At 34.0% G+C, this 24,531-nt stretch overlaps 1 protein-coding gene and 1 long non-coding RNA gene across 7 annotated transcripts in view; one reads left to right on the top strand and one right to left on the bottom strand.

Moving 5' to 3' along the window:
- Positions 1–24,531, bottom strand: part of PTPRQ (protein tyrosine phosphatase receptor type Q) — a 255,558-nt gene that overhangs the window by 111,506 nt on the left and 119,521 nt on the right. For all 3 annotated transcript variants that reach the window (XM_045062106.1, XM_045062108.1, XM_045062107.1), the window contains exons 37-42: positions 23,379–23,547; positions 21,684–21,974; positions 21,147–21,422; positions 20,620–20,771; positions 17,222–17,363; positions 13,788–14,057 (exon numbers count right to left, since the gene is read on the bottom strand). In XM_045062106.1, the coding sequence (XP_044918041.1) occupies positions 13,788–14,057; positions 17,222–17,363; positions 20,620–20,771; positions 21,147–21,422; positions 21,684–21,974; positions 23,379–23,547 (1,300 nt within the window). The remainder of the gene's footprint in view (positions 1–13,787; positions 14,058–17,221; positions 17,364–20,619; positions 20,772–21,146; positions 21,423–21,683; positions 21,975–23,378; positions 23,548–24,531) is intronic.
- Positions 1–24,531, top strand: part of LOC111561396 — a 166,661-nt gene that overhangs the window by 134,812 nt on the left and 7,318 nt on the right. The window contains exons 3-5 of one of the 4 annotated variants that reach the window (XR_002743953.2): positions 3,798–4,051; positions 8,286–8,326; positions 10,703–10,926. This is a non-coding gene — a long non-coding RNA (uncharacterized LOC111561396). Of the gene's footprint in view, positions 1–3,797; positions 4,052–8,285; positions 8,327–10,702; positions 13,371–24,531 lie in introns of those variants that run through there. The other 3 variants (XR_006600894.1, XR_006600895.1, XR_002743955.2) reach the window with 3 other exon arrangements.

Below are 24,531 nucleotides of genomic sequence, written 5' to 3'. Positions count from 1 at the left end.
GCTACATGTCCACACACACACAAACACACACACACACACACACACACACACACACACACACACACACACACAAATAATGCAATATTCATAAGATGGGAAATTACCCCACAGTAAAAAAGAACAATTACTGAAATTTTCACAATTTGTTGAAAGAAACAGACCAGACATTAAAGAGTACATACAGCCAAGAACAACTTAAACTAACTTTTGCTGATTGAAATCATGACAGTGGTTGCTTTGGAGAGTGGGTATCCAAGGGAATTTTCTGTGGGAGATGGAAATGTTCTATATGTTGTTGAGTGGTGTTACATAAGAGTATGCATTCGTAAAAACTCATTGAATTGTATGCTTAGGTTCTGTACATTTCATTGCATATAAAATAATTTTCCATAAGTAAAAAACATTTAAAAACCACAAAAACATGAAAAGAAAAAAGCTTTCCCATAAAAATGCAGCAACAATATTCAAAATAAGTTATATATTTATATAGAAATTTTAAATGCTAGGCAAATACTTCCTAACTAATGTTTTACAAATCTAGGTGTTAGTAGAAATGATGAGTTTTATTGTATTTTTGATATATCCATTCTAGAAAAGAAGCCTTACAGATTAGGCCAAGTATGTCAACAACTGTTTTCAACTATCTTTTGGCAATTGGTTAATCTTCATGCAAAGTTCCTAATATACTTCTGAGAATAGCATTCTATCCAGCTTTCACAGAGCATATCTTAAACAGTTAACCATTCTCTGTAAGAACATCCTAAATACAAAGTTAGTTTTAAATCTTAAGTCTAAACTTTAAAAATGTTAGACTTCTATATAACAAATATTAATGTAGTTGTATTTTAAAAATTACAAACAAGATCTTGGCTTTTAAAAAATCCTATCTAAAGTAGGCTAATTTAGGGGCGCCTGAATGGCTCAGTCAGTTAAGCATCTGACTTCAGCTCAGGTCATGATCTCACAGCTTGTGGGTTTGAGCCCTACATCAGACTCTGCTGACAGCTCAGAGCCTGGAGCCTGCTTTAGATTCTGTGTCTCCTTCTCTCTGCTCCTCCCCTGCTCACGCACTGTGTGTATGTCTCTCTCTCAAAAATAAATAAACATTAAAAAGAATTTTAAGTAGGGTAATTAATTAGTAACAAACCAGAAAATTAGGCTACTGATTTTTAATGTATCTTTTAATTGTATAGATTTCATTATTGTGATCCTTATGGAATACTACTTATTATCTTTCTAACATTGCAAATTGTTTCCAAAGTAATAATTTTTCATAAGGTATCCAGACACAAAACTGAATGGGTGATTTATTTGAGGTTGCAGTGAATACTAGGTGGCAAAAAATTCAAATTACAATGATCACATTAATATACTAAAAAGCATTATTTCTTTTCTTGAATTTTGAAAGTGTTCAATCATCTAGTGGCTTCTATTTATGTGTGCCTTCTATTTATAAAATAGCTTCCTGACCAAAAGTTATTTTTTCATATGCCATGAAACTTGTAATTGAAATTCACTAAATTGTGGTTAACAATAATTTGCACAACCTTCTCTTTGCTCAAAGAATTTTCTTTGTATTCATATTGCATTATTTTAAAGTTGAGCTGTTACTAATGAAGATTTGCTGTCATTAAAAGTCCTATATTTTACATTTCAGAGTTTTTACACCATTCCTAAGTTTTTTTTTCCCTGAAGCTTAAAATCTCACAGAAATAACGGTTAAATTCCTGAAGCTTTCAAGTAATACGGTTACTAGAGATAAAGAAAGAAGGCTTTTGCATGCACACACACATCCTAATTTACTTAAAAAGGAAAGTAAAGGAGAATAAGAAAAAAAAATGGAGTGCAATGGGAGAGGAGGTTGATATGCAAAGGCTGTTATGAAAAGTATCAGCTACAGCTGCATAGGACAGGAATGGAAAATAGAGTAATAAGATACGCCCCACTTCTTAAATAAGTTAATAAAAATGCTGCTTGAAGAACAGCTGTCTTTAGCTGGAGCAGGGATGAAGAAAAGAGTGGATGCCTGGCATATACTTAATGAAAGGTATTAGAGCATCAATGGGGTCAAGGAGAATTAAGCAGTAACTCAAATTCATTTTTTACCAATGGAATTATATTTAAAAGAACTTTTAAAATTATAATTTACAATCTGACACCCAAGACAATTTCCTAATAGCCAACATTACACCTTTTGGACTTATCCAGGATAAAAAATGCGGTACGTACCTAGGAACTCTAAAGATTTCCCAGAATGGCTTCAGTATTTTACACAGTATTTTTAGTATTATAGTATTTTGGGTATTATAGGTAAGCACATGTTTGATGATAGAAATTTAGTTTTACTGAAATTTAATTCCATATTTGGACAAAAGTATGTATACAGTTACATCATAAATATATCTGCAAAAATTAATGAGAAAATTAATATAATGGGCCTAAATTTCCCCACTCCATAAAAATTCTACTTAGCTACTGTGAAACAATGGAAGAAAACTATTCTAATTCCAATAAGTGCAAATGATTCGTTGAATTCCTAAGGTCAGGAAAGCATTATAGTATAGTAGGAGGAGTTCTGGATTAGCGGGAGTTCTGCTAAGAATTAGTTACAGCTCCCTTAGTAGACACATAACCTGTGTGCTTCATTTCCCATATCTATCAAATGAGATGACTGAATGAGATTATCTCTGAGAGCCAATGAAAATATAAAATTATGTAATTCTAAATTTTAAAAGTACAAGAAATAAATTTGTTTATTATAATCTTCCCAGTAGTCCCTAGCATTCTACTTCATATGTACTAAATAACTTCATCTTAAATAGATGAATAAAAGGGGTACCATGCATGATATTAAGTATCTGTTCAGAATTTAAAAAAAGCATCTTTTTTGCAGCATTTTTGCTACATAACTAATAGGCCATAAGGCAATTCTGCCATAGAAGATAAAATCATGAAAAATAAAACAGGGACATTCATTAAAAAGGATGTAATGGGGGCGCCTGGGTGGCGCAGTCGGTTAAGCGTCCGACTTCAGCCAGGTAACGATCTCGCGGTCCGTGAGTTCGAGCCCCGCGTCAGGCTCTGGGCTGATGGCTCCGAGCCTGGAGCCTGTTTCCCATTCTGTGTCTCCCTCTCTCTCTGCCCCTCCCCCGTTCATGCTCTGTCTCTGTCTCAAAAATAAATAAACGTTAAAAAAAAATTTTTTAAATAAAAAAAAAAGGATGTAATGAAACATTAAAAATGAATGACAAAATTTGAAAGACTTTATTGCAAATACTAAATATTTGAATACATTCAAAATGTATGGTGTAGATTCATGGCAATACTACACAAATAACTGATTTTACTTTTTGGATTATACCTAAACACTTGTCATCAAAGTTTTTCATTCATAGTGTCACACATTTTTTTTTTTTTGCTTATTGATTCATTTTCTTTTTCAGCATCTCATTTTTCCCCTTTTTTGCCACAATTTCTTCCTTCATTAAAAGATGTTTTAGTTTCCAAATACTGGGATGCATGTTTGTGAGCTTTGTATTGCATTGTGAAAGCCTTCCACACTGTTGTTTGTTCTTGGCATTTTGTCACATGCCCACCGATGTTCCAAAGTTCTATGGGAATGTGGATTCAAAACTCCTTGCCACTGTACGGACCATTATGGGAGCTGGCTAAGATTTATATAATATAAAAATGGGAGAACTGTATCAATACAAAAATGAAACCAAACAGTCAACCAGCTGATGAAACCAACCAACTGTCAAACCAAACTGTCAACTGGTTATTTTTATCTTTTTCAGCAAAACTGCCTTACAGGGTGAAACACTGTGGTGAAAATGCCCACAGCAAAGATTCTTACTTAGAACCATTAAATGTATCCCCATGTATGAACTTCTGCTTTGAAGAAGGTGGAAGAGATGTTTTAATCCTACTCCTTCCACTAAATGCAATTAAAACCACGGACATTAAATATAATGCAAGCATAAGAAGACTCTGAAAGATGGAGAGAAGGCAGAGCAACTAGGGAAATCAGGACCCAAGAAACAATACAGTGGTGAGTTCTCTGGATTTTCTTTTTGCCTCATATATGCCAGAAGGCAGGAATCTGGAAATGTCAAGTAGCTCAGGCCTAAAAGCCCTAGTAAAAGCATGCTGTCTCTAGTCAAAAAACAGTGTAGCCTTGGGGCACCTGGGTGGCCCAGCTGGTTAAGTGTCTGACTTTGGCTCAGGTCATGATCTCATGGTTCGTGAGTTTGAGCCCCACGTGGCCTCTGTGCTGACATCGCAGAGCCCGGAGCCTGCTTCAAGTTCTGTGTCCCCCTCTCTCTTTGCCCCTCCCCTGCTCACAATCTGTCTCTCTGTCTGTCTGTCTGTCTGTCACAGAAATGAATAAACATTAAAAATATAGTGTAACCTAGAAAGACAAACTTTTAGAGAAGAACAGCTCTACCCAAAAACCACAGAAGAAAACTGTGGTCCCATTCCCTCCCATGACAGGAAAGGTCAAATGGGTAACCTAGTCTTCTGTCCTCATTAGGCAGAAATGAGGCACCTCAACCATCTTTGATAGGGTGAGGTCGGAGAAAGCAAAATAAGGAGCTAGAACTTCTACCCTTTCCAGAAGTCACAAGTCTCCTTCACTATGTCAGTGGAGAACCATGTGGAGAGCAGTAATGAGGAACTCCTACCCTCCTGAGCTAGGGCCAAGAGGTCTCCTCAATGGAGGAGTCAGCAGAGGGTGAAGGGGGAACTTGGATTCCTACCCCCATCTGCCAGTAATGGTGAGTGCCCTTCCTTTCCCTACCAGAGTGGGTTAAAGGAAATCATTACAAATTTAATGTCCTTAATAGTTATAGGGATATTCACATTATTTATTCCACATTAGGTGAGCTGTGGTAGTTACGCTTTTTGAAGAATGAGTTTGTTTCATCCAAGGTGTAAAAATTTTGTGTGTAAAGCTGTCGGTATCATTTCCTTATTATCCTTTTGATGGCAGTGTCTGAAGTGGTTTCATTCCTAAATATTGGTAATTTGTGTCATTTGTCAGGCTTATCAATTTTAACTTTTCAAAGATCCAGCTCTTTATTTCACTGATTTTTCCTACTGTTTTACTGTTTTTGATTTCACTGATTTCTGCTCTTATTTTTATTATTCTCTTTCTTCTTTCAGCATGCTTTTTCATTTTCTAGGCTGTAGTGGAGGGGAGGGTGACCTTAGATTATTGATCTGAGATGTTCCTTCTTTTCCAATGTATGCATTTAATGCTACACATTTCCCTCTCTTCACTGCTTTAACTGTGTCCCACACATTTTGACATACTGTATTTTCATTTCATATCAATTTAATATATTTTAGTTTACGATATTTCTTTATTTCTCTTGAGACTTCCTTTTTGACAAAATGGATTAATTAGAAGTACCACTTTCTGCAACTGGTTTGATATCACATTTCAGCTCCAATTTTGCATTCTGAAAGCACTTCAACATAACTTTAAATCTCCCCAAATAGAGATCTCCAGGCCCAGAGAGTTTCACTGGAGAACTCTCCCAAATGTTTAAAGAAGAATTAGTACCAATTTTACACAATCTCTTCCAGAAATTAGAAGAGATTCATATGATGAAACTAGTGTTACTCTGATACTGAAACTACACAAGTTAGAACCACCCCCACCCAAAACTACAGACCAACATCTCTCATGAATATAGAAGCAAAAAGCCTTCACAAAATATTAACACATAGAAATCAGTAATACATAAAAAGTAATACACCATGATCAAGTGAGGTTGATTCCAAAGACCAAAGGCTTGTTCAATTTAGAAAATCAGTCAATATAATCCATCATATTAACACACTAAAGAAGAAAACCACATGAACATATCAATAAAAATGACAAAATTATAGAAAATGGAGAATAAATTAGTGGTTGTTAGAGGGTGAAAATGAGGGGGAGGAGGAAGAAGGGTGGTTAAGATTTGGGCGAGGCTGCATAAAGGTAATAAAAGGGATTATTTTCATGAAAATATTCTCTATTTTGATTGCATTCACATAAATATGGTGGTTGTGATAATATACTGTAGTTTTAAAAGACATTACCTTTGGGGGAAACTGCATAAATGGGACACAGGATTTCTCTGAATTACTTTCTATAACTGTATGTGAATCTACAATTATCTCAAAATAAAAAGCTTAATTAAAAAATATACTCCAAAAGACACACCTTTCTTAGATATTTTACCATATAATTGTCTAGAAATAATTTTGTAACTGTAAGTTTCTACTTATGGTTCCCAAAGTATGCATATTGAATGTCTACTATGTGCTTAGCACTCTTCTAGGACTGAAGATTGATTGATTGGTTGATTCATTCAATGTCTCATAATATATTTATTGTGTTTCACTGTATTTCAGACACATTTCTGGGCATTTTTAAATTTTTTTTTTATTTCTGAGAGACAGAGTGTGAGCAGGGGAGGGGCAGAGAGAGAGGGAGACACAGAATCCAAAAGTAGGCTCCAGGCTGTCAGCACAGAGCCCAATGTGGGGCTCAAACCCAGGAACCACCGTGAGATCATGACCTGAGCTTAAATGACTGAGCCACCCAGGCGCCCCTCTGGGCATTTCTTTGTTAACTACACAAAGAAAAATCCCTAATCTCATGGAACATGCATTGTAATGAGGACAGATCCATAGACAATGCTACATACAATACAGAAAAGTAAAGCAGATAAAGAGGATGAAAAATTCTAGCAGAAAGGAGGTTCAATTATAAATAAGTCAGATCCTCCTTAAAGAGGTGGCATTTGAGGGTAAATTTCAAAAAACAAAGGAGGAGACAATACATAACTAAGGGAAGAGAATGGTGGGTTAAAAAGGACCCTATGGGCCATTAAGATGACTGTGGATCTTATTCTTTGCGACTCAGAAGGCTCTGTAACTATGTAATAAACAAATACTTCTAAAAATTACTGCAGTCTTTTAGGACAATGGTCAAAAAACAATCACTATTTTTAGAGTTACTTATGTTGCTTCCTATTTTAAAGTTAGCAGAGTTCTCCAGGCACCTGGGTGCCTCAATCAGTTAAGCATCCAACTTCAGCTCAGGTCATGATCTCACAGTCCCTGAGTTCAAGCCCCACTGCAGGCTCTGTGCTGACAGCTCAGAGCCTGGAGCCTGCTTTGAATTCTGTGTCTCCCTCTCTCTCTGCCCCTCCCCTGCTCTGTCTCTCTCTGTCTCAAAAATAAATAAAAACATTAAAAAAATTAAAGTTAGCAGAGTTCTCATTTTTCCATGATATTATATTCAAGCCTCTGCAACAAATATGCAAAACCAAGAGCAAAGTAAGGCTAAGTTATTCAACCTCCCCGCTACACTCTTTCCAATATAGTGCCCCCTCACTCTATCAGGCTTTCACCTCAGCCTGACCTCTTATATCCCATTCCTTTATTCCACTGTGTGTTTTCTCTTGGTGTATTTTGGAATTCGCATTTACTTCCCTCTCTCTATTAATCTCAGTACTTCCATGAATAGTGATTGTGCCACAGGCTGGTTAACCATGAGTACCTTAGCATACCCATAATCTGCAATTCCCCCTACCCTTCATATAGCTCAAATAAAATGAAGAATGTTCTTTGACATGTGCTCTGACATTTTCTCATAGCACACTGAAGAACAACAAAAAAAGAATATTTCAAAAACTTGGCTATTTTATTGATCTATATCAGACCATCTAAGTAAACACTGGTGTAACTGTCTATGAAATTCAAAGTTCAAGACCATATCATAATTTCCTGCTAGGTTATTGAGTCTATGCTTCTCCTATAAAGAAATTCTGAAGCTACAAATAAGCAACATCCAATTCATATTCCACTTCTTCAACATAGCTTTCAATATTGTCCTGAATTCCTATTTGATTCAATCTTCAATCCACATAATTGACTAACATATTAATATTGCTTTGTATTTAATTGCTTTATATGTATTGGGTATGTCTTTACATTAATGGTGGAGTTATTTGGATGCACACAGCAGAGATCACTGATGCTATTTGGGATTCAAACTTGGTTCTTGAACCCCAAACACGAGCCTGTGCATAGTAATAAGCATTAAATAAACATGTATGGGTCAAATTTCCACACTATAAGTGTAAAAGATACTTCTCACCTGATGTTCACTCTTACGAAAAGCATTATATTTAATACTTGAGTCTACATGAGAGATATTTTGTAAAACACTTGAATTTCAATTAGAGTAGCAATGCTAATAGCTATTTCTTTCTGATCTGTGACAGGCAACTATAATGGCTTTTACACTTTCAGCAATTACTTACTGGTAAGTAGAATGTGTCAATTCACTTGCTTAAGAACAAACAGGATCATGCAATTTTCCTACATGCTTGACTTCTCATCTCAACTGAGGAGACGGATAAGGAGAGCAAAGTCAATGGGATGCAGACAAAGGAAAAAGGGAACTTTTGAATTAGTGCATTAATTTGCAACCCTGAGGAATACTTTTACCACTCACATTCAGTCTAATAAATGCTATTTGAGAATGGTGTGCATTCCTAAAAATGATATAAATGTTTTATTTTTTCAAAAAGCTGGTAAATGGAGATCAAATTTAGTCATAATCACAGTTTGCCTGGTCTCTGCAGTGCTCAGAGAGGTCCACAAAATAGGGATTCAACTAAAATGCATAACAGATAAATTTCTTAAATAATTCTTAGAGGAACAGTGGTCAGGGCTGTGAAGAAGATGATTGAAAGTTAACATACATAAATGTAAAAAATATATATTTATATATATAATATGTTTACATATTATAATATTTATATATTACACACATATAATATTATATATTAAATATATATAAGTATATGCATATTGATAGTTTGCCATATGTTTTTTTTTTCAAATAACCAAGAGTAGAAGAAAAATGAAAAACAGGGAAATTGAACACATTCAATAATGTTGCACCATATTAATAAATTTGCTACCTCAGTGGACTTGCAGTGGGTCGCTACCGGTGCCTGATACCTCCTGTTGGACAAAAACTAATGGAAACATCATATTTTACTTTCCCTCAATTAAGTTTTAGGCATCTAATAGGTATAGCCTATTTTTCTCTTCTGATTCTAAATTAGTGAACTTGGAAGAGCTTTGAATAAATACAAACTGTAAAATTATCTTCCAGAAAAAAAGTTTTAAAAACTCAATATTAAATCACCACATTTACTAAGATTTGAAAATAATATGGATAAGTGCATGCATTTTGAGCTAATACGAGATTCTAAGAGTTCAATATTGTGTGCACACGAACTTGCTATAATATCTTTATTGGTACATATATTTTGACATAAAATGTGGCTAAAAGCACTAAGTTTGGGGGCCTTCATCTACATCTGCCCTATTCCAACATGTTTGACTGCGACAATGGAACCACCTTAGAGACCAAACACTAATCTCCTCATAAATTCAATCATTATGATGCATGTTTAACTGTCCCCAGTTATGACCAAGTTTACACTGAGAAAAATACCCAATAATCCCTGGAAGGAATGTTAAGGTCAGACACCAGGCAGTAAGAGAGTGAGCCAAATTTGATTTTACTTTACATCAAAAATAAGTACAGAGTCAGTGACTCAGAACTGACTATGCACCGTGACTAATCTTAGACCGCTATAAATTAGAATTGTGCAACAGCTATAAAACTGTTTCCATTCTGAACAATGAATCTCCAGTTCTTACTAATGTCTCATCAACAAACAATTCATGCAGACCCAGATAAAAGCATTTACCTAACAAATATTATAATCAGAAATATAATTACATCCTAGACCTGAAACTTAATTTTAAAGATGAAAAATTATTTAAGAAATTTTGAAGTACCAATTAATGCTTACGTTTCATATGACTGATTGTCCTTAATTAAAAACACTTTTACATTTGCATGGGAGAAAATATCTATAATTTTGCCTGATAGAAATGTGGGAAATCATATTTTGCAATGGAATAAAAACCCTTATGGAAAATTATAAATTTCACAAGAAAAGAATTCATTTCTTTCTTCTACAAACATGTGAGTGCCTGTAATTCCCAGGGTATCTGCTAGGAACTGTGAGTAAAACAGTGATAAATAAGACAAAGGCCCCGCAAGCAAAAAGTTTACAAAGGAATAGAGCGTGTCTCCAATTTCAGCACTGTTTTCCGCACGTATCTTGTTTACATACAGATTTGTTGTGAGTCTTACTTTCCAAATTCTGATTTCATAGGTCTGGAGTAGGGCCTTAGGGATATATATTCTGATGCAGGGAGTTAGAAGTTTAATGTCTGAGAAGCATTTGTCCTCAGTACTAAGGGAGTACATAGCACAATATGTATGTCTGATATCAGCCTAATTCATTGATTTAGATTCCCTTTAACTTTTACTCATGTGGTCTTTTAACCCTGAGGTAAGATCCAGTTCAAATCCTTAAATAAATATTTACTTTTACAAAGACCTGTACCTTAAGTTCAGATAGCTCTATATCAAACGCATATTACTACTTTGATTACGTGTCTCAGTTCTACTAACTGAACTTCTGCTTTGTTCCTGTGATGAAGCAGTCATCTTCAATGTCCGTGGACTCAATTAATGAGTCTTCTGTCTTGTCTTCAGAGTCTTTTGAACCTCTCATTTATCTCAAAATTATTGTCCTTTTTTTTCCAGTTCTCTAAGACTCTGCTCCTGTCCAATAATCAAGATCATTTTACCTGATGCTAAAAAACCTGATGCAGACCATCTGCCTGGATTTGAACATATTTCCTTCTGCCAGATTTTGCATAGCAATGGTCTGCTACCCACCTACTGGGGAAATACCTATCACTCCTTTTGGACCTCTTTGACACTGCCTGTCCTGGCTGCGACATATCACCAGCAATCAGAGTTCATGGGTAACCTACTCAAGCACTTCCCATAACTTGCAGAGCATCAGATTACCTAGAGAGATGACTGAAAGTACAGGTTTGGGCATCACCTCTTTAGGCTATGATTCAGCAAGTCTGGGGTGAAGTCCAGGAATCTGTGGCTTTAAAGGTTGGCATGTCATTGAAGAATTTCACACACACACACACACACACACACACACACACACACTTAAATTGGGCTTTTAAGAATGAATACAATTCTGTGTGACATACAAAAGGAAAAGGACAATATAACTACAGGAAGTAAAGCAATTTGATGGTGAGAAAGTGTTGAGTATGTTTAAAATAGAAAATCTAATCAATTATTAGCCCATAGCAAGTAGCAAGTGCTTAATAACTGTTCTTTTAATTGAATACATGAAATCTAATGTACTGAAAAAAAAAAACAAAATTTGGCTAGAGGCATAGGGTAGATGAGGAAATGTAGTGGAGGGACATAAGAATGAAAACATAGACAGAAGCCAGATTCTAACTGGTGATAAATTCTGGGATGCATTTTCTAGACAAGAATAAGTAAAACATTTGGAGTATTCTGAGCCATATCCTATACCTTGTGCTTTTCATTCTTATCTCTATGCTTCAAATACCTGAATCTGCATGTCTCACTTTTACCCTCAGATAATGAACTTCAACCGCCAACACATAAATGCTCTAAACTGTGTATTTGAAACAATTCAAAGAAAGTAAGTGGGTACGAAGAAAAGACTGATGGGCAGACTGGATGAGCGTGGGTGGTAAGGCTACTTTAGGATATTTTTACAGGAAGCAACAACAGGCTGATGTAAAATGGGGCAGTCACGTTGGAGAAGAAGGAACAAATTGGAGAGCCATGGCAGAGACTGAACTGATAAGATCTAATCATATGCAGGAAAAATGGGAGAAAGTTCACATAAAAATATGAAGCTTGGTATCCAAAGGATTACAAAGTACAGGCATAGAAAAGGGGAAGAGAAGAATTCATGTAGCATAAATTCCATTTTGCAGATATTGGGGTTGATACACCAACCAGTTCCTCGGCTAAAATTTTCGAACAATTTGCGGGGTGGGGGGGTTATGGAAAGAAAGAGAATGAAATTCAGGAGAAAGTAGATTGAACTGATGGACTAATGTTCTAGAGGAGATATGATACTGAAACAAAAAAATAAGCAGCTACCTTCCTGAAAAGAAGGCAATGACATCCCTGAGAGAGGATATCTTGAGAGCATAAAGATATGAGTAAATATGAAGGAGGGCAAGTCAGTATCACTGATATTATTAAGAAAATCACATCAAATATAGATGACAGTGTGGGCAGATTATGTTCAGAATGAGAGCAGAATTCTCCTATGGAAAATCAATAGAGTGTAAACAAACAAATTGATATAGAAGATTATGGGGTAGCTAGGAGAGTTAGAGAAGGTGAAGTTATAGCTGGAAAAGGTAAACCACTTCTGTTTTGTATAGCACTATTTATCAGCCAACATCTGGTGAAAACAGTGGAATCCCCTCAGAATGGGAAAAACCCCTAGAAGATGAATCACAATGGCATGGTTTGAGATCTAAGGAGCAAAAGATAGGTGTTGCTGAGAAGCATCTATTCCAGCTGAACAAGAACACTGAAGTCTGACGAAGTGTTGCACTGGAAGGATGATAAGGAAAAAATGTTGATGAGGATGTGGAAACCAGGGAGAAGGTACACCATGTCTTGAAATTCTGTGGTTTACTACCTCAAGGATAGAGGAGTGGAGTAAAATTGGGTGATGCTGATTTCAAAAGGAGGAAAGAATTAGAAGATGTTTCCAAAATAATGGATCTGGATGTGCCAGAAGTAAACAATTATGCCATTACCCACAGTCCCTATAAGGGAGGACTTCCAGGGAAGTAGTACTATCAGGAAGGAATCAGACTTACATTGATATGAGCAGGTACAATATTGGAGAAGGTAGAAGGAGAAAGGAAATTATACGGTAGGTCAGACCACTGTTAGGGAAGACAAGCGTTTTCTTCTTTGTAGACTAGACTTAATGACCAGATATTTTCATTCAAATACTATACAAGACAAGGGCTGATGTATAGGAAAAGAAATCGATGAAAGAGAGTTTGACACTGCAGCTCTGGAATTCAGGAAAGCATCTAGAGTTCCATAAAATCAATTAAATAAAAAAGAGATAAATATCAAAACATTTACATGTTCACTCCATATTTTAATTTATGATAAAGAATAATTCAGTAAGTTCATAGTTTGGATAATAAGACATAGATATGTGTGGAAACACAGTAGAGCAGATTTTCTCTCCTTTTCCTCTTTTTAGTCTCCCCATGTTGTGGAGATGGATCAATATACTACATAACCAGTATTCTGTAACACATGTCATAAAAATGTATGTGTTACATTTTAAAATATTTCTTTCATATCTTTAGATAAATGTGCTATAAAGACAAATATATGAATTCATTCATAGGTGGAATTTAAGAAATAAAGCAGATGAACATAAGGGAAAAAAAAGAGAGAGAGAGGCAAACCATAAAACAGATTCTTCACTGTACAGAAGAAACTGAGGATTACTGGAGGGGAGGTGGGTAGGGTGATATGTGAAATAGGTGATGGGGATTATGGACGGCACTTGTTGTGATGAACACCGGGTATTTTATATGAATGATGAATCATTAAATTTGACTCCTGAAACTAATATGACACTGTATATTAACTAACTGGAACTTAAATAAAAACTTGGAAGAATAAAAAGATTACAAATGCTATTGACAAATGTATGACACAATCCACAAGTAGTTACTTGGTTCAGGTTGGTTTCCTCTTTCAGGTAAATTACCTGTTTCAGATTAGTTACCTGCTTCAGGTAGCGTGCTGATGTTGCATGTTTTCTCATCACCTTCACCTGCTGAAGTTGAAGCTCTTATTTTAAAGATATATGAGGTATTGGCAAGAAGTTTCACGAAAGTATACATATCATCTTGGGGAGAGACTTTTGTAGAATTCCTTCCAACTGTTATCATATAATGTATAATTATTCCATTTGCCTTCTTGGGTGGATCCCATTTCACTACAGCTGACTGCCAGCTAGTTGCCATACATTGTACATTCTGTACGACATCTGGAACTTTAAAGATAAACAAATGCCTGAAGTTAAAATTCACACATATGTAGTAGGTAAATGATTTTATTACATGATTTCTAGGTAAAATCATGTTTAATAGGGGTGCCTGAGTGGCTCAGTTGGTTAAGCGTCGACTTCAGTTCAGGTCATGATCCTGGGTCTTGTGGGTTTGAGCTCTACATCGGTCTCTGTGCTGACAGCTCAGAGTCTAGAGCCTGTTTTGGATTCTGTGTCTCCTTCTCTCTTTGCCCCTCCCCCCCCCCCCCCACACTCTGTCTCTCTCTCTCTCTCTCTTTCTCTCTCTCTCAAAAATAAACATTAAAAAAATATTTTAAATCATGTTTAGTAGAGACCAAATAAAAATTTAACGTATCAACCTTGCAATGTGTGCTCAAAAAGTTCTTAACATAGGCTAAATCAAGTGTCAGCTGGCCCAGGTTCTATGCTATTATGTGAATCCTTAAAATACTGAGTCAGCCACTGAATATTCCTAGGTCCAAGTAGCAATCACATCCTCAAATACTGAGAAGCAACTAACTGTATAGCCTCAAGCTCAGGCAGTGCCTGGAGCCTGCTTTCTTTACATCTCACTGGAAAGGAGTGGTCTTAGCAATACCTTTATATGGAACCTTTTCATGCAAAACATAGATATAGGCGCCTCCATGATGTGGCACATCTGGGCCAAACAGTACTAGGAGACATGCAACCAATGTAGGGGTTCTGTTTTTACAATTGGTAGGCTTTGGAAGAATTGTGAAGACCTGATCCCTCAATACCTTTTTAAAAATCAGTGGAGGGAACATTTAAATCAGTCCCAGTTTTTAATTCAGTCCTAGTTTTTTTGTTTTTGTTTTTCTAGAACTTCCCTGAATTTACTTGGAAGTAACCCAGGTTCTCAGAGGGCAGACCTGGTTGAAGGGCAGTCCCCCAACCCACCAAAGTGACTACAGATTGGAGAGACCAGCTACTTCCCATGGAAAGTAATTATTTAATGTCCTCAAATGATAGCATAGCTTTTCTTATTATAGTGTAGAGAGGATGCTACAAGAAAAATTCGTATATAGTCAATTTGTGGATTACAAACAAGTAGTGAAACAACTTGCTGTCCTTATGCAAAACATAGTTATTTAAAGAATACTCAAGTTCAAGTTATCTTTGATTTGCTTACAGTTCTCTCTCCTGACCTAAATTTATCTTTACTAATTCTTCTTCCTCTGTAAAATAGAGGCATCAGAATGAAAGGAGAACACTTAGGGAATGGATGTGTGGCATTTAAAATTTTTGAAAAGACAATTTCTCAGCTGATCCAGGGTTCTATTAAATATTATTGTTTGCTTATTTTCAAAACCATATAATATTTTCATAAAATAACTTTGCTGAAGTTTAGTTTATAAACTTGGGTTTTGTGACTATTTCACTGACTCTGTGAATCTAAAAACAATTAATTAAACAGCTGATATTTAACACTTAAAGTTGAAAATTGTCTTTTATTTAACCAATCAAGGCATGTGCAATAATTTTATTTTACTGATAAAAATATTTATTGGTTTACTGTCTACAAGATTAACCTTAATTTTTACTAAACTGATACATATATATATATATATATATATATAGTTAAAATAGTTTTTTCTTTATATGTTTAGCATTTGTATATAATACATAAATTATCAGTAATAATATATATTTCCTACAGTTATGTCCACCCTACACTAGACATCAGAAGTTGATGTTCTAATTCGGTTTCTTTACTAACTTTCTCAGATCTTTTAATCTCAACTTCCTGAATAATGGTTTCTTCATATGTAATATGAGAATAGGGGCAACAGTAATATTTTTTTGAGCACTAAATGTGTGTCTGACACTCTAATAAGTGGTTTATGTGGATCTTTTCAAATATTTTCCACAACAACCTTATAGGTGGCTACTGCTAATATGTGTTTCTTTTCACACATAGAGGCTCTGAGGAGTAATGAGCCTTTGCAAGGTTATACAGCTAGTAGGTCACAGAGCTTGGATTCAAATCCAGACACTCTGACTTCAAAGCAAGCACTTCTATCCACGATAAATACTATTTTATTGGCTTGTCTTATAGGCATGCTATGAAAAAAGTATCAGGTATTCACAAATTAATGCAAAAATGATTAATTTATCAGTGAGTGCTTTCCAATTTCAACTTAGAGATTGACTAAAAGGAGAGGTACAGAGAAAAATTAACTGGAGTAGGATCTTAAGCTCATTCAATAATACTTGATGAAAAAAGTGAGGAAGAGGTGCCTCTAAACATATAGTCTGGTTGAGAAAAGGAAAAATGCATTTCTAAGCCACCCATTATATAGGTCATAAATGAAAAACTATCTAGCACATAAACAAAGGTGAGCTATGGCATGTATGTGACATGTGGGTAAGTTTAATTAGACCAGTGGTATTTCATAGTCTTCATAATCCCCTTCACATGTTACAAATGGACTATGGGAAAGTAGAAGTTTACATAGTGACCAGTGGTCTTCACATGTTACATCTTAAAAAAATCATCGATATCGTTTCATGGAAATATAAACCAACCTGTTAAAAGTGAATACTGGTTCATTTCTCCTCCTACCCCCCATCCCAGCTGTCTCAGTTGATACTAGGAATTTTAAAAACAAAACAAAGAGCAAAGGGAAATAAAAAAGGGAGAGAGAGGCAAACCAAGAAACAGACTGTTAGCCATAGAGAACAAACTGATGGTTACCAGAGGAGAGGTAGGTGGAGGCATGGGCAAATAGGTGATGGGGATTAAGGAGGGCGCTTGTGATGAACACCAGGTGTTGCATCTAAGTGATAAATCACTGTGTTATACACCTGAAACTAGTATTACACTGTATGTTAACTAACTGGAATTTAACTTTTTTTATAAAAAACAGAATTAGGTAATTTTCCACAGATATCTAGAAACCTACTTTGTTCCTAAACTAGTCCTTTATTTCAGCTTCCTCAGTTCAAAAGGAAAAACCACATGTAAATATATGTATTTGATTGCAGACAAGATACAGCCTAGTCTTAAAGCACTGAAATTCAACTTCCATTTGAATGCACTGTTAATGATACTTTCATATAAACTGAAAGGACGGGGAAAGTGTTAAATACAAAGTGAAACATTTTAGGATCAAAAAACTGTATCTCACCTGATTCTTGAGTTGTGAATTTTACTACATTACTATATTGATTGCCATTTCCGACTTTCGTAAAGGCAGATATGCTAATAGAATAGGTGCTGACTGGTTCCAACCCCACAAGCTGGGCTTCAGTTTGAACACCTGAAATGTTCTGAAAACCAGAAAAAAATTCTTTGTCATGATGCATCACCAAAAATTTGTAACTGAAAGAAATATTTTATTACATTGAAGTTATGCCTTCTATGTTTAATTTAGGATTTAATAAGCATGGGAATTTTCAATTAAAATAAAACAAATACTAACCTCTTTTTTTTTATGCACTCAGGTCATGATACAGGATGAACTGGGCACCCTCTCAGCCCTGAAGAATCCCAAAATGGCCATTTAAATTTTTTTTTTTTTTACGCTAGGGTATTTTGTTTTCATTTTGTCTCCTGACACTTGCTTGGAATTAAATACTCATTACTTCCTTTAAATTCTCAAAAATTGAAGTCTCCAATTCAAATAAAACTTATGGGTGGTCAGCAATAGTAGATTTTTCTTGAATTCATCTAGAGTCGTTTTTTAATACCAGTAACATTCTGTGTAAATTAATTTATTCATCAGCTACTTTATGCTAGGCATTGGGAATACAACAGTTAAAAAAAATCTCTACTCTCATGAAGCTTAAATTATGAGTTTTCCCAGACAACTCCTGAATTCATAATTTTACCCAATCTCTTAGGAAAATGAAAAAAAAAAAAGGAACAAAACAGTTATCACAACTGCTCAAGGAAGGATATGTGTTCTCATAGAAAAACTGACCATTAAGTATAAAGTCTTCATTCAAAGATCATTGTCATAACTGAGAGATTAGTTAAGACTAATCTGTTATCTTTACAGAAAGAGAAGACAATGTCTCCTATAATGGTATCATTTTAAAAATACTCCATTTAATGGACCCAAAATATAAACTACTTTGACTTATTTATTAAACATTTCAGTAACAGAAATTTAGCAAGAATACTAACTCACAAGTCACTTACATTTCAATATTTTAAATTAAATCCAATTTTAAATTAATATCCGAAGTTATTGACATACTTTAGGGACTCATTGTATTACACTCTATCCTTTCATTCTTTCATGCTTACTATTTATAAAGCATACTGTTAGATAACCAGAAGGTTATAAAGATACATATATAAGATACATATGGTCACTGTCATCAAGGAACTTTTATGTTAATCAAAGAAATCTACAAACAAATGTTTACTGAGAAGAAATTAGAACAATGCAGGTAAATTTTGACTTGGATTAGGAAAGGTTTGTACCCAAAGAAATGACTGAACCCAAGATTATAACAAAACATGTGAGAGCAGCTCACTGGACAGTTACCAGATTTACATAAGAGTAAAATGTAAGAGGGAGACATGAATGAGGAATATTTCCAAACATATTTTAGCAGAACTTTTTACTGAATAAACAATTTATTTCCATATTTGAGAGTGACCCAAGTTACCAGTAGACCTGGATCTAACTGATTCCATGGGAACTCACTGGATTGACTACAATGGCAGGAATCTTTGGAATGGTTCTGGAATTATTCTGTCTCCACAAACCCACATATAATTTGAAAGAATAAAAAGAAAAAGAAGAAAATAATAGAAACCGATAGAACATAGAGGGAGACAAAGACGTAAGGAAAATAGAACAATACACTCAGAAAGAAAGCTAAACAGAGGGACGAAAGCAAATAAACTAGATGTTAGGAAAGGAAAACAGGTGGCATGAAGTATATTCAAAGGAATTTAGAAGAAAATAAGACTATGAAAATCAACGGAGGACAAAACAGGTGTAAAAAGGAGTAACTAAAAGTAGTAAATTTTCAAGAAAAACTATTCCTTCTACCCAAAAGTAATATATTTAATGCTTTATCGTATAAAGATTATATGTTTGCTACTAGAAACATTTTAATGGTAGCATTTCCACTGAAATATCAGGAAGTCTAAAAATCATAACTTATTCTCATATTCAGGTAAAGGTATACTGTCCTTTCATACTTAGTGCTATGACAATGCTGGATGCAGTTTCAAAACCTTTTCTTAAATGATGTACAATAACACAACAATAGCGAACACATTTATCATGTGCTGAAGATTATTCTAAATTCTTGATATAGATTTGCCCTTACAATTCTCACTTTTTAATGTATGCATCCTTATAACTCCAATTTTGCACTTGAAGAAACCAAGTCAGAAGAGGTTAAGTAGCTGCCTTAATGCCACACATTAAGTCTCAAAAAAAAAGTCATTGCAGTAAAAAATGATTGCTTTTTCCTTTCTGATATTCATTTCCCAGTGAGCCATACAGACAAAGCAAATAAAAAATGAGAAAATGTTAAGATTAGACCAGGATAGATAGTAGGGGCCTAGAGACTTAGCATTATTAGAATTTCACACTCTTGGGGAACAGATTCCACATTTATGGAGTACTACAATTCAAATTCTACTCAGCCTATCAGATTTTAAAGTAATATCTTGATTTCCAGAAAGAAAGTCATTGTTCGTTATGACATAATCTTAACCATTGCTTTTGATTTTTACTATTCACTTTGCAAGCTACACATGCTGTAAAAATAATTTACCATCAGCAATAAATTGTAATGCATATAATATTGGGACAATGTTTACTGCAGATTTTTTTCACTCTTCTTGTTGTAACTAAATAAGAGCATCCCAGTACTTCATCGCCTTTGGAGAAAAAAATAAAAACACTTTCTTAAATAAATGCTAGTTATATAACATATTTTGGCAATTAAATGCTAGAAATGACACAAGTATATTTGAGATCCTTTGTTATATCTGTAATTTGGGTATTTTTCATTGATTCTAGAACCTAAAAATGGAGAAGGGAAAGAGTATTCAGTGTTGTAAACTAATTGGCATTGAAAGGAAAAAAAATAATGATATACCTTAAAAGCCCAATTAGTGTGGGATTATATTCTATCAGGGAAGATTACCAGAAGTCCAGTAGAAATACTTTTCTTAAAAGGTTAAGAACACTCACTTGGTATCTTTTTAACAAAAAATAGAAATATATTGCATTTAAGATAATAACAGTTTTTAAATAGTCTGAAAAAATTTACTATATACTTTCCAGCATTAATACAATAATGCAATTATTTCTTGCAAATATCTAGAAGTCGTAAAGTCTAAGTAAACTGCTCTACAAATTATTCAGCTGTCATATCTGACAAATGTCTTCTGTGTTTTCCATAAACATCCTTAAATTGTAGGGGAAAAAAAGATTATTTAAAAAGATGGTCCTTGTTTAATTTAAAGCAGTCCATTTTCCTCTGCATGTCAAATGATTTTAATTCAATTTCTGAATTTTTAAATTAACATGTACCGTTATAATCAACCTACCTTATAAAATATAGTATCAGTTTCATGCTCATGAATTTTTAAGCTATATATTTTAACAATACCGCCTGGAACAGGACTTGGACTCCATTTCAGCCATACCAAGTCTGAAGTGTAGTTGATTAAAGTCAAATTTTGAGGAGGTGCTAAAGGCACTGCAGGAAAACACATTATAAAACTTATATTCATAAAATTTTTAGTAAATGATATTTAGTAAAAATATCATTGTGACTCTAGCTTCTTGCAGGCACTATTAAGAAAGATTCCTAAAATGATCATATTTCAGAAATAAATAGCATTGGTAACTATGTTTTTATACTTGGAACTCAGTAGTTCCAAACTAATTTTAAACAAGCACTTTGTTCTAAGGCTTGAATTAAAAAAAAAATGTTCAGCAAAGTAGATGAATAGTTGTAAGCCTGTTACAAATAGATAACTGAATATCTTTTCATTTTCCATGCTGGTCCTTAAAAAGAGAGAGCAAGGCTGCAACAGTGAAATCATTTGAAGAGTTATGGATTCAGGCTTACCTGACTCATCTGTGTAAAAGAAAAGAGTACTGGAAGGACCAAGTCCTTTTATAGTTCTTGCGGCAGCAAAAAAACTATATAATGTAAATGGTGAAAGTTCTTCCAGTATTAGATAGTTATCAGAAGTAATGAAAGAATAATTTTCATTTGGTCCTTGTAAAGTTAAATCATAACTTATTATTGCACCATTTGGTTTTACTGGGGGATCCCATGATAAGAGAACTGAGGTAGAGGAAAGGTTTTTAAAAGTGTTGATTATTGGTGAAGTTTCTGGGACTATAAAAGAAAAAAAGAATATTAAATGAAAAGTGAATTAGCATTAAAAAGAAGAGGCTTTAAAATAGTGGGACATAATTTCATTAGCAGATAATTATTTTAATTTTAAAAAACAGAGCTTATTATGTTTATTGAAAGGCTAACTACTTGAGAACAAGCAGTCTCTATACAGTTATAAAAATAACGTTTTCTATCAGAAAGCTATGTAAAGAAGAGAACACCAGCAATCTGCTTAATAGGCAATAAAAGGGTCCAGCCTACCATCTTCTTCAGTTTTGATGTGTAGCTGGGCAGTATAGGTATCAGAGAATCCCTTTTCTGTTGATGGAGTGATTTTTAATATATAATCAGTATATTTTTCCAGATTATCAAAATATATACTTCTCTCATATGTCACAAGAAGTGGTCTCACGTGGCGAGGAGTCTGCTGTAAGCTCAGAGAAACATAGTAGAAGACTAGACCATTTGGATGAGATGGTGGGCTCCAGCTTACATTTATTGCAGTTGATGAAATGGACTCGTAAGTTAGGTTTCCAACAAACCCTTCGGGTACTATGGTAGGTAATGTGCAAAATATAAAAATTATCAGTCACCCTATATAAAATTTAGGTAAATTCACAAGCTGAGGATAACTGTTGAAATGGCATCTATTACATCACTAGCTCTTACATTGTTTAAATGCAGATGTAGTAAATATCACCTATTACAAAATATCATTACAAAATAATTATATTAAAAATGGTTCAAAATACAAACCCTGTCATTTTTAATATGTGTTAGAATTGCTTTATATGATATTCTCTTTTCTTTCCTACAACGTGGTGATTATCCATGTGCATATACATGTATGTCTGTGTATGTATACTCAGATATTTAAATACTTTGATCATTTATATTATCTAAACAATATTTTCAGTTTCTTTCTTCTAAAGACTATCATTACTGTATATATATCAGATCTAGGACCTCTCACCTGGAACAGTGCACAATAAGTGTTTATTATTCATGGTGCTACAACAGTCACTGATAACATTCATAGATTGCTGAAAGTATGGGGAGATATCCGCATTTAAAGAATGCCTGAAATGATATTGACTACATACTGCACTAAAATACTTTGTTAAAGACTCTGCAAGCACATATTTTCACGTTTTTTATCATTTTACCCTGTTGATCAATGTGTAAACTATTTAAAAGATTGTTCAACAACAAAAGCATTCACTCATACTTATCGTGTCTGTCGATTTGCAATCTTCAGACAATAAACACAGAATCTTATTCTCAGCAGAAGTTTAGGTCAATACCATTTCTCAATAAAAGACTAGTCCTTAAGAAATAAATGGACTCCAGAAACAACCACAAGAAGAAACAGGCAATGATTTATGGATCATTGTATTCTTGAAGCTGAAACCTAAAACATCAAATGCCTCAATCATTATAGTTTTCTGAATACTCAGCACAAACAGGATACTGCTGAAGCTGCATACAAGAAACTTCTAGAGTTAAAAAAGTAAAGATATTATGAGTATATTAGTCAAAAACATAATAAGAACAAAGATGCTGTATGGAGTCCTGTGTGGATTCAAAGGCTGAAATGGAAAGAAGTTGCTAGATTAAAACAAAAAAAGGTGTTAGATTAAAGCAAATGGACAAGCACCCATCGACGTATGCAACAGAATTTTTCATGCTTACAACTGGACGGCTGTGACATCTTTTGAAGCAATAAAAGTGACAGAAAGTTCATGAATGGTAGTTTCCATAAATAGAAAAGGCTGTTATTATTATAATAGTTTTACAGTTATATTAAATGCATTTCCAAACCTCTATAATGACTAGTTAAATGTGCCTAAATAAATCACAGAATTTACTAGTAATATATACAAATAGAAAAAGGTTCTAAAATAAAGTGTTAAATTAAACCTTTTAAAAATTAATCAATGCTTTTTGTTTACATACTGTCTTGATCTGTGTATACTTGAGCTATGTCACTGCTTTTATTCCCATTTCCAACTGAGGTACTTGCTGTTACCCAAAATGTATAGTAGCTGAATATTGCCAGTTTATCTATTACTGCAGATACGGTCATATTGTCAAAGTCATTGGTTACTTCATGGAGTGTAAAATTCTGAAAAATAAACATATTGTTTTAATTGTTCAGAATGTAGTTTTAGTACACGTGATTTCAAGTAATTTCAAAATAATTATTATCCATGAATTGGCCATCCCTTATTATTTTAAAATGTTAATTTTTGGAAAAAATCAATGTAAATTGATTAGTGCAATAATTAAAGTGGAAATATGTTTGTACTAAAAGAGGAAAAGATGGTATTGTTTTTATCATAAAATTAACATACAGAATAGGAAAGAGCAGAAACTTCCAGCTTATGGAGAAGGTCCAGTAGCCAACTGAAAGCGCTCCAAGGTGCTGAGCAGTGTCAGTTTTCATTATAAAACTTTCAAGTAGTTTTCAAAACATTGACCCTATATTTTATGAATATTATAAAAACTTTGATTTTTTTTCTTCCTATTAATGATGAAGAAATTATTAAAGTGTTCACCACTTTCTCTGAACTCAAATGGTTATTATTCATCTTTAATGGGGCTTTTTTTTTCTAAAATCATGGGGAGAAATGGGAAGTCAGCTAGATGCATTCTCTTTATTAAATGCAGAGTAAGAGCAATGTAAAAAAAATTTGCCTGATTCCTAGTTATATTTGTCCTAAAGCATTTATTGATGATTAGGGAATTTATTTATGCAATCATTTTCTTTCTGATCATATTTTAAATACAAAACACATAGCTAACAAAACCAGTAATAAAATAAAGGAAAATATACTTAAAATTATGTAAGCAATTAGTATGAATAAATCCATACTAATAGTATGGATGTCCATATTATTAATTTAATAATATAATAATGCCCATCTACATCAAGAAAGCTCAATCATTCCAAAACATATAAAGTTTTAAGCATCTTATAAACCTAACTTCAATTCTAGCAGAGTAGCCCTCAATAAACCATCTAAACTCAGATTCTCTTTCCTCAACTATAAAATGGGAGTAATTATTTCTACTTCACAGAGAGATTTTGAGGATGATATGAAACACA

This window comes from Felis catus, chromosome B4 (assembly GCF_018350175.1).
Source record: "Felis catus isolate Fca126 chromosome B4, F.catus_Fca126_mat1.0, whole genome shotgun sequence".
In the NCBI taxonomy this organism is placed as follows: Eukaryota; Metazoa; Chordata; class Mammalia; order Carnivora; family Felidae; genus Felis; species Felis catus.
This window is presented reverse-complemented; position numbering and strand designations above follow the sequence as displayed.